At 42.7% G+C, this 11,803-nt stretch overlaps 1 protein-coding gene across 1 annotated transcript; it reads left to right on the top strand.

The window, feature by feature from the left end:
• The first annotated feature begins 389 nt into the window (after positions 1–389).
• Positions 390–3,293, top strand: FOXQ1 (forkhead box Q1). Its single transcript, XM_077492104.1, has one exon. It carries the CDS (start codon positions 548–550, stop codon positions 1,832–1,834), a length of 1,287 nt encoding a protein of 428 aa, XP_077348230.1. The 5' UTR covers positions 390–547; the 3' UTR covers positions 1,835–3,293.
• The last annotated feature ends 8,510 nt before the right edge of the window (positions 3,294–11,803 follow it).

Below are 11,803 nucleotides of genomic sequence, written 5' to 3'. Positions count from 1 at the left end.
ATTCAGGGACAGTTGTGGTAAAGCAGGGACATTTGGGATGGATGCTAGGCAATGTTTCATGTGAGAAGTAGCCCATGTAAGTGACTGTATGACAGAGGTGGATAGTAGTTCCTAGAGATCCATGTGTGCTCAGCGTGTTCTCTGGTACACCTCCGCCACCTACAAGTCACTGAGCTCCCTACACCTGGAGACACCTGCTGAGAAAGGGGCGGGGAGTCCCGATGACAGCCAGACAAATCTGTCAGGACAATTAGACTTACTCATAATCCTAATTACAATTAAAGTGCTTTCGTTCGGGCCGCCCCCTTCCTTGTAAGCGAAGCCTGTGATTGGCGGGAGATAATGTAGGTGAGCGCCGTGGCCACGCCCACCCGTGTATTATAACAGGCGAGGCAGCATGGACAGGGAGAGCCAGTTAACAATAACAATAACATCGCCGCGGAGTGGAGGGAGCTGCCCATCCCTTTGACAAGCCACCGGTGTGGCGCTGTGATCAGACCCTGATGTGACAGAGCCAGGTAGAGCTGACAACCTGTATACAAGAGCCATGAACGTGGACGGCTTCCCCCGATCTGCCTACCAGGATCAGGACACCAGCGCGCCCTCTCCTCTCTCCAGCCGAGGAGATGAGCTGGGATCGGACGGAGACTTAGGAGCTAACAGTCCTATAGCAGTCCTGTGTCCCCGGGACTCCGAGATGGATACCGACACCGGGAGCCTAGGAGGTGACGAGGAGGAGGTGAGGCCAGGCTTACAGAGGGACGAGGAGGGCACAGATGGTGCTGTGGATTGCAGATCGCAATCAGCTGAAGGTGGCAAAGCCAAGACTTACACCCGGCGCCCCAAACCACCTTACTCCTACATCGCCCTCATAGCCATGGCCATCAGAGACTCTGCCACCGGCCGACTCACCCTTGCTGAGATCAATGACTACCTGATGAAGAAGTTCCCTTTCTTTAGAGGTCAGTACACCGGCTGGAGGAACTCGGTCAGGCACAACCTGTCCCTCAATGACTGCTTTGTCAAAGTCCTCCGAGACCCATCTCGACCATGGGGCAAAGACAACTACTGGATGCTGAATCCTAACAGCGAATACACCTTCGCAGATGGGGTGTTCAGGCGCAGAAGGAAGAGGCTCAACAGGACCACCAAGTGCCTTAAAGACCAGGAGCTCCAAGGGCTTCCTGACCATCATCAGCACCACTCATTAAGTCCAGCAGCAGCAAGCCAAGGACAAGTGGCATCATCTGGCATGCTGGTCCTACCACCTTCCTCACCATCTTCCTCTGTCCATCCATCCTCCAGCAACAGCCGGTCCACCAAAGACACCAGTTCAGGGACTAAATTCTCCAGTTCATTCGCTATTGACACCATCTTGAGTAATCCCTTCCAAAAACGGGAGACATCAGAGATGGACAAGTCTACAGGTGGGAAGCTGATGTGGCCAACAGGTGCATTGCTCCATTCTCCTGCTTCAGTTCCTTCTTACCCACTCCTATCCTACTCCCCGTCATCTGCACTGCCTCACCCATCAGCCTTGTTCCCCTTTAGCCATCTAAGCAGTAGCTCATCCTTGCACTTACAACTCTATAGGTATTGTATGCCTGAAGCTCTGTTGCTGCTAATGGATCCTAGAAGTGAAGGACAGCAGTTGTCTGCAGAACCCAGAGAAGATCAGCAGCATAGCCGCCGTGCCCCACTTCACCCCCATCTCTTGGCACCCCCCAGTTCCTCTAAGACCTATTCAGAACACCTGGGGAACAATGAGATTCTGTGCACCATGCGCTCCCCTGGACCTTACCTTCCCTACCGGCCAGAGACATTGCTAGCCTGACAGCCATGAGGGGAATGGGCTAGGGAAGGTATGTTCAGCTTTAGTATCCCCATCACAGCTGTGGGTACTGATGTAGCTTCAACCTGTGGAGGCATCATTTATTTCCAAAGAGTCAACCACATGTTCCTCATGAAGTCACTTAATGGACTACATTTGGGTAATGCAACTTGATACATTTCTGTTTTTTTTAGACTCAATATAATATGAAAACAATGTGTGGCTTTATTTTATATGTGCCTTGCTATGGTTGACCTTCCCTAGTTCAGGGTTCTCTTTACAACTGGCAATAGGCTCAGTTCACCAGAGTTAACACTCCAGGATAAGCATCCTTATTTTTGTGAAAAGTGAGTTATTTTCAGTCTGATTTGAGAAATTAGTCACATGGGTAAAAATAAAGCTGCTTATCTTTGTAGTAAAGATTTTGTGAATTGGTCCTAATATAAGGAATTTAGGGGTTGATTTACTAAAACTGGAGAGTGCAATGTAGCCAATCAGCTTCTAATTTCAGCACGTTTAATTAAGCTTTGACAATGAAACGCAGAAGCTGATTGGTTTTTATGCAGAGCTGCACTAGATGTTGCACTTTCCAGTAAATCAACCCAATAGACTCCTATGGCATATCAACTGTATGATGAAACTGGAAGCCATAGGTCTAGAGCTCCAAATTCCTTAGTAATGTGATTGTAATTCTTCTTAATACGACCAGGGTCTATTTAATGGTCCAGACTGCTCTTAACAATTAACGTGGCTGTGCCACTGACACTGCACTGGTAAATGTGTTTTAAAAAAGAGGTGAATAAGTGACCTTTTACTGCACTTTTGTTTTTTTGTTTTTATAAATCAGATTTATAATAAATAATTGAAACGAGATGCTTTGACTGTCTCTTTAGAGATACATATTATTATTATTATTTTTTTTTGTAATGCATCAAGTTTCATTCCAGAGTTCTCGATTACCTCGACTTGGGCCAGATGCCTGGCTGTGACTTTGCCCTTTTTTTGTCTATGAACTGTATATGTTTCAATAATGGCATTTCTGAAATGCCAAGTCGTTAGGTAATTAATTATACCTGTTAAGCATTGTGCCAAAACAATGACAGTGATTTCCAGGTCATTTCTGCTGTAATCACCACTGTGCCAAAAGTGACTTAAAACCAAATGTTTTTGTTCCTTAAATTATTTATAGTAAAATCATTAGAGACAAGTGATCGCTAAGTTAATTGCGATCCACTGATTAAACTGGAGACTTCAACGTGCGTTCCAATCGAGCTAAACCTAGATTTTTTTATTGTGTTGTGTAAGTGTCATTCCAGGAAAACCCAAAACACTGCCAATTATTGAGCAGAAATTGTGTCTTTTTTTTTTTTTTTTTTTAAATGTTTTATATGTATATTTTATTAAGGCATACAGCTTATTTTGAAATAAAAATGTTAAAAAATAAACAAATTCTTGTGTGTGACGTATTGAGTGATTCAGCAGTTTGCTTTGTGATGGTTGAAGGGAATTCCATAAAGCTCATAACATGAAAAGTATGTGATTTGCGTGAGAAATAATAAAGACAGTTTACAGTGACGGCTGCGAGGAGAAGATCTGGTTACGCTAGAAGGCTGCTCACCTTGTAGGTGGGGGGGGGGGGGGGGGGAAGGCTGGCCTGTCAGTTCACTCATCTTCACTCCTTCTTATCTCTACTCTAATGTAACCACAGATATGTGCTAGACTGAACACCCACATCACTGCCCTAATCATACACATACCTGCCTAGTGCAATCACAAAAACAGATGAGAACACTTGTCTGCACTTTTTGACAGCTGTAGGACAGAATAATCCATTTTATTTAGCTTCTGGACATTCCTAGAAGCACTTTCTCAATAGACTCGAAATACTTCCATAAAAAAATATTTTCATTTGTGCTCATTTAGGATTATTAGGAGTAGTAGTACTAGTAGCAGTGGGATAAGTAGTAATGCCTACTACTATTATTGCTACTCCTAATATTTGACACAAGTATGAGCTGTCTGTCTTTCCTCCTGTGGACAAAAATCACAAAGTTCAAATACCGTCGGTGGCCAGTGGTCTTCAAACTATGACTCTCCAGTTGTTCAGGGACTACAATTCCCATCATGCCTAGTCATGTTTGTGAATGTCAGAGTTTTACAATGCCTCATGGAATGTGTAGTTCCGCAACAGCTGGAGGACTGTAGTTTGAAGATCCCTGTAATCTATGAAATGGGGTGCAGTTTTTTGGCAATGGTCTGGTACAATATAGAAGCGTGGAAAGGTGCAGGGCATGGCATGTTAATGGAATGTCACATGACATTTTATTAGTGCTTTGGCAAGCACCTCCAGTAAAGTCACTGGGGTTGATTTACTAAAAACTGGAGAGTAAAAATGTGGTGCAGCTCTGCATAGAAACCAGTCAGCCTCCAGGTTTTATTCTAAACGATTAATTGAACAAGCTTAAGTTAGAAGCTGATTGGCTACTATGCACTACTGCGCCAGATCCTCAGTGCTCCAGTTTTAGTAATACACCCTCACAGAAGCTGCCACAGAATTAGAGGACATTTTATTCATCTGGCCATGTCTACAGAATGGTCACGTATTTAGGTTGGAATGCATTGTCATAAAAGTGTTTTCTCTCTCGTTTCTTTAACTTTAGTTCATGATTTAAAAAGAATGGAATCTCTCCAAACCACCCTTGCAAATTACAGTGAATTGCTGTCACGTGTTTTACAACCAATTTTTACCTCCTTTTCCCTATTCCGGTTTTTATAAATTGCCTTAAATGTCTTATAGAGCTGGGGGGGGGGGGGGGGGTGTCTTTGTTTATGATAGAGAAGACAGGGATTATTCTAATACAGTATGTGAAAGATGATATGAATGAAAAAGCCTAATCAGGCATTTTTTTTACTACTTGACTTTATGTGCTGTTATAAAAATATAAAGCTAAATGCTCATTATTACTTCCAAATTGATATTGGTATAGAAGAGTGTCATTGAACAACTGACTACTATGATTTCAGCTGTACTTCTTCAGTTTTCGGCACATCTGGAACATTTTAATTTTTAATGGCACTAGAAAGTTAAAGTAAACCTTTCTATGGAGGAAAATGGCAGCTGCCATTGCTGATCTCCTTCTCTAAATGCAGTTTGCCTGGCTTTAGTCTGATGTTCTCATCTGTAGCCAGGCATATAGCACTAGTGTGAAGTCAATATAGGTAACTTCCATGTATTCTTCAGGAAAGGTCTATTTTAAATGACATAACAGTTTCTAATGTGTCTTGAGAAATCTTGGTAGTGAGATGTCAACATCTGAGTTCTTAGGCATGCACATTTGTTGCAAAAAGTTCAAGGAATCCCATCCGTCCTGTTGGACTTATATTCATTTTATATTGTTGAGCATGGAAGGTCAGCAGGAGAAGACCTGGACACTGTGGCAGGGGGATTTGGCTGAGACTCACACTTTAACCCTATAAAAGTATTGGCAGGGGGATCTGGTCTAGACTTTAGCCCTATAGAAGGATTTCACTGCACGTATATGGGGGTAAAGCAATGCTGGGTCTGATAAAAAAGTCCTGGGTCCAACCTACTGTGACCAATAAGCCCACGTACACACGGTCGGAGATTTTGCCAACCAAATCCGTCGGATTTTGCCCGTCGGATTTAGTCCAACGGATTGTGTCCGAAACTGTTGCATACACACGGTCGGGCCAAGTTGACGAAAAATCCGATCTTTCGGAACGTGATGACGTAATTTCGTTACGATGGGACTACATTCAGGCTAGTAGCCAATAGCTTTGATGTAGGAATTTGATCTGAGCATGCGTGGCACTTGGTCCGATCAAAATGCTCTACACATGATCGGATTAGGTCCGTCCGGCCCAGTTGGTCGGGAAATATTTCCAACATGTGGGAAATTTGGATCGGACGGAGATTCGGACGGAATCAGTCCGATGCATACCACACACAGTCGGATTATCTGACGACGCGGTCCGATAAGACTCATTCCGACAGATTCTCCGACCGTGTGTACAAGGGCTAAGAGATCTCCCTATACCCTAACATAAATCCTTCTCTTACTTGTCTTTAAAACTACAGATTATCCTTGTCGCAGATGACCTGTTTAACAATTTAACAATTTTGGGCAGTATTCTGGTAGATTACACATTATTTCAAAAGATAATATCCTGATTTGACATGTGTATTCATGTAATTATTAACTTAGAAATGTAGGTCCCTTTCACACTGGTGGAGTTTGCCAGTGGATCTGAATGCTCAGCGGGGGATCTCTCCGCTGATCCCCGCTGAGCAGGCAGATGACAGGCCCATGTCTGCTCCGCTGATGCAGAGTGGATACAGACACAGCCCACTGTCCTCTATGAGCTGTCGGATAGAAATGGACCAGGTGTCCATTTCCATCCGAATGTCATCCAATCTGTGGACAGGATTAGATCGGATGTTGGCGGGTGTCAACAGACACATGTCAGTTTACATACACCGTTCCATCCATAGAAAGCAATGAATGGTCCGATCGAGTCTGCCTGAAAAACTGACGTAACGTAAAATGGTGGCTGCCCTACATTCTGAAAAAGTATATAGCATGAGTAACAAAAGGTTGTCAGAGATGTACAGCAAATCGCCCAGCCTAACCACAATAGTAGAATCCTACAGACCAATGTGGTCTTAGCCAGGCCAACCTTGCAGTACGGAGTCCATAGGCAGAACCTCCTGTCATTATCTTACCCATAAGTAAAGCATGTTTACATACATTTATTATATGCTGTTTGATTCGAAGCATTGATGAAATGCAAGTCCACTAATACACTCAGTGCTTCTGTCGCTGCTGCAAAGAAAGCTTCTAGTGGGAAGAAATGCCATCAGGAGTCAGGACCTAGAGCCTTATGTATAGTGCTGAAAAGGGTAGACATTGAAAACTAGGAATGATGTATGAGAGTACATTTAGTCTGGAGTTCAGCTTTAAAGTGGTGGTAAACTATGGACAGGAAATATGACATGTACAATCACAGGGGGTGCCGGCCAGGGGGGGCGCATGTGCATGCCCCAAACCCGAAAGTTGTCAGTCTCGCAGGGGTATGTTTCTTTGCCTATACCGCCAGTGGTTAATTTACATTAGAGAAAAGCCAATGGGTTAACTGGAAGGTTAAGGTGAGGGTTAAACTCAAACTGAAAGACATTTTGTTTGCTAAAGCACTGTGTATTTTAAATAATTATACCTTTTTCAATAAAACACTTGTTTTCACCTCTTTTTCATCCATGGTCACATCTCAGTGCTGCGGATCTCTAGCAGTCTTCTGTCCTCCTGTTGACATGCATAGTATCCAGCGACAGATGCACGTCATTTCTCTGGCTGTGTTTCCTGATGGTGACAACAGTGACAACAGGGGGCCATAACAATGAGTTTGCACAACTGCTTGCAGTCTCTACTGAAAAAACATATAACAGTACAATTCAGAACTATTGGGAGGCAAGGAAAGATTGTTGTCACACTACTGAATAACAGAAAGGCCCTGCACAAAGAGCTTGGCAGGACCATCAAATATTATTTATATGAATGCTGCTGATTTGGGCGGAAAAAAAAAAGAACAGGAAAATGCCTTTTGAAATTATTTAATGAGTTGGTTAAGTAATTTTGAAAGGCTTTTTCATGCACACAAGTTTATATGACATTTTAGTGATTGGGTTTATATGAACACTAAGCACAGGGTCATTTGTACACCAAGAGCACCTACTAAAAGAAGAGGCAATATACATACCTTACCACCAAAATGTCTTGAAGTGCCACTGCAAGTTTTCCACAATCCCATCAGATAGGTAAGTATATTTCTTTTAGCAGGTTGGCTAGTGGTGTAAAAGTGACCCTGTGCTGGCAGGGTCCCTTTAATCTTTAGGGTAAGGCCCCTTTCCCAGGAGAGGTCTGATCTGATCCAGCAAAAAAAAAAAAAAAAGGGGGGATCCATTCCCCTCCATCTGGCCAGATTGGATCGGAGGGCAGTCAGGCGTAAACGGATAGCCACTCCATTTACATTTGGCTGCCCATAGAGAAAAGCGGACTGTGTCTGTGTCTGCTCTGCATAAGTGGAGCGGATACAGACCTGTCGTCCGGTAACTCTGCTCAGCAGGGGAACAGCGGACGGATTCCCATGAGAAAGGGGCCTTAGGTGAAAAGGCCAGTAGGGCCATTTGGATCCCCTACTAATAGTCTCAGAAGGTGTGCAGATCCAGGAGCTCAAATGCATATAAAAGATATTGTCAAATGTATTGGGACACCTGCCTTTACACGTACATGAACTTTAATGGCATCCTAGTCTTAAAGTGGAAGTAAACCCTTCTATCGTTTTCAGTCAAGGATGCTGCCATCTTGGCCTCTAATGATTCTTCAACTGCCATAATTCCACACATGTGATCAGTTATGAAACCAGACATTGGATGGTTTGAAAGTTTGGTTGAGAGCACAACCAATGTGAAAGTTAGCATTTCCGGCATGCCGGGAATGTAAGTGTTTTTTTAAACTGGGTTTACTCCCGCTTTAATCCATAAGATTAAATATTGAGTTGGCCCACCCTTTGCAGCTTTAACAGTTTCAACTCTTATGGGAAAGCTGTCTACAAGGTTTAGGAGTGTGTCTATGAGCATGTTTGATCATTCTTCCAAAAGCGCATTTGTGAGGTCAAGCACTGATGTTGGACGAAAGGGCCTGGCTCAGAGTTTCCGCTCAAATTCATCCCAAAGGTGTTCTATTGGGTTGCAGTCAGGACTTTGCGCAGGCCAGTCAAGTTCCTCCATCCCAAATTTGCTCATTCATGTCTTTATGGACCTTGATTTGTGCACTGGTGCACAGTCATGTTGGAACAGGAAGGGGCCATCCTCAAACTGTTCCAACAAAGTAGGGTCCATGAAATTGTCCACAGTGTCTTGGTATGCTAACGCCTTAAGAGTTCCCTTCACTGAAATTAAGGGGCCAAACCCAACCTCTGAAAAACAACCCCACACCATAATCCACCATCCACAAAATGATTTAGACCAGTGCACAAAGCAAGGTCCATAAAGACATGGATGAGCGAGTTTGGGGCGGAGGAACTTGACTGACCTCAACCCAATAGAACATCTTTGGGATGAATTAGAGCCGGGCCTTCTCGCTCAACATCAGTGCCTAACCTCACAAATGTGCTTCTGGAAGAATGATCAAACATTCCCATAGACACATTCCTAAACCTTGTGGACAGCCTTCCTAGAAGAGCTGAAGCTGTTATAGCAGCAAAGGGTGGGCCAACTCAATATTACAGACTAAGACTGGGATGCCATTAAAGCTCATGTGCGTTTAAAGGCAGGTGTTCCAATACTTTTGACAACATAGTTCACCTTACCATAAGAGTCTCCATGACATATCAGAGACTGTTAGCTGGTTTAATGCTGCAGCCCCCATCAAAACTGAAATATCAGTTTTGGGTAGACAGATCTGTTCAGGAAATAATAATGATAATGATCTCTTGCACAAAATACTACTATCGTGTCACTTTTTATACTATGACAGGCTGCAAGCGGTTGTTTATAGAGCAATACTTTCTCTGACTATGTTTTGTAACCTTTCACATTTACACTTGTGATTATAATGGTTTGAAAAATGATACTGTCTTTACAGGATGAAATCAAGGAATGACAAGCATGCCAAGAGAAAGCAGATTGATTGTTTTTAGTTCTGCTTCATAGTACAAGTCCATCGTCTGTGCAAACATTTCACTGTCAGGATGGCATATTAAAAAAGATTTGTGCAAGAATCCCAAAAGTTGGGTGCAATAGACAAGTGAAGACACACATGAAAAGGAAGTGCAGTTATTTTAAGGACCCAAACCAGATTCGTAACATTGAATATTATTGACTGATAGGAACCAGCAGGATTCAGCAGAACTACTGATGCACAAATTCCTATAGAAAAAGATTTACAAAATGTTTGCATATTTAATATTGCAAGAATAACACAGGATTGTAAATTTACAAGGACTAAATTAGGAAGTTTAAACTCAGTTGACTTTAGCAATTGACACACAGAATGAGTAATTATTCATGGGTGTTGTTCCCATATAAGCAAAGTGTGCTCGAGTCACGCACGCACACATCATATTCATGAAACAGCAGCAATGCTGTATATTGTATATTTCATTTTATTCTAATTGATATCATTAATCATGTCTTATTTTTAACAACATGTATTCCTTGTTAGTCTGGATAGTCATTACGCAAAGAAATAGCAACCCGTAAAGTAGAGTCACTAGCTCAGGCTCTGTACCCACTCTGCACTGTTTTCCATCTTCAGCAACCAAATTTTTTTCTTAAAATAGAACTATAGGCAAAAGTTTTTTTCTGTTTTTCATTTTGGATAGATTAAGGGAGGGTTATAACCCCTGTCAGTTTATTTTATGTCATCCGTGTCCCATTGGGGAGATTTCCCTTCACTTCCTGTCCCATAGCCAAACAGGAAGCGAGAGGAAATCCCTGCAATTTAAAGGAATCACTTGGGGCCCCCCAGGTCATCAGAACTAGTGTCCTTTATGGAAGATTTGCCCTCTATTAATTGTCTGAGGACAACCCAAATTTAGACATTTAGGCTCCATTCACACTTGTACAACTCCAAAGTTGTGCCGACTTTGGAGTGCAACTTTGGTGCAACGTTGACGCAGCTTTGGACAGGTGCAACTTGGATACGATTTTGGCTTTAACCAAGTGATAATGCATTTAAGTTGCATTGTATAACATTCAGATACAAATTTCATGCAACTTTTTAGGGTTAACATTGAAGTCTATGGCCCTCAAGTTGCATGAAATTCGGAGCAAGTAGCGCATGAACTACTTTGAAGTTGCTGCAAATTTAAGTCATGCATATATGAATGAGCATCATTGGAAAACATGGAGAACGACTTATCATGCAACTTTGATGTCCAAAGTTGCAGGACAAGTTGCACGAGTGTGAATGGAGCATTATGCTGCGTATGCACGATCAGACTTTCCGGCAGACTTGGTCCGGCGGACCGGAATCTGTCGTGTGTGGGCTACCAGCGGAATTTTTTTTCCCCAAAAGTCAGACGGACCTAGAAATAAAACATGTTTCAAATCTATCCGACGGACTCAAGTCCGAAGGACTAAAAATCGGGAAAACCGTTTGTCTGTGTGCTAGTCCGATGGACCAAATACGGCGCAATAGCAGCTATTGGCTACTGGCTATTGAACTTCCTTGTTTAGTCTCATTTACGTCATCATGTTCAAAACAAACGGACTTAGTCTGGTTCATTCAGAAAGTCCGTCGGACCTCCGCCAAGAGTCTGTCGGAAAGACCGTCGGACCTAGTCCGTCGAAAAGTCTGGGTTGTGTGTACGTGGCATAACTTTCACTTTCAACCTTAGTTCACACTGCACGCGGCTTTGAAATTGTGCTTCTTCAGTGCAATTTCAAAGCTGCCAGTCAGTGCGATTTCACGTGCGGCTTGCCAATATCTGTGCGACTTCAAGCAATGCAATTCGCACATGAAATCGGCAAAAATAATGCAGGAACCTTTACAAATCGGTGCAAGTCAGAGTCGCACCAATTTGCAACTTGTCATGCAATTTTAAACCGCATAACAAGGGCACAGGCAGCAATAAAAACTGACAGGTGTTTTAATCCCTCTCCACTCTGTCCAAAACTTTGCCTTTAGTTAAACATTAACAAAATGAGCGTTCACATTGCAATGTGAATGTTCTCTGAGCTTAGTAAATAAGATGGGTTTAAACAACCAACAGGGTTGTCAACCCCTAATGACTTTTTTTTACTGATAAAACATGGAGAATTTACTGACGGGGCACTTTTTTTTACTGACATCCTGAAATATGACAGAAGCTCCTATTATAAACTGAGACCATTGATATTTAAACAGTATAAATAATGTGTAAACTTCAATAGTCATCACAAGTAATCTGCCT

The sequence above is a fragment of the Lithobates pipiens genome, unplaced genomic scaffold, assembly GCF_037356315.1.
Source record: "Lithobates pipiens isolate NorthernLeopardFrog02 unplaced genomic scaffold, aLitPip1_a1.2 Scaffold_19, whole genome shotgun sequence".
In the NCBI taxonomy this organism is placed as follows: domain Eukaryota; kingdom Metazoa; phylum Chordata; class Amphibia; order Anura; family Ranidae; genus Lithobates; species Lithobates pipiens.
Note: the sequence above shows the minus strand (reverse complement) of the source record. Positions and strands in the feature narration are given on the sequence as shown.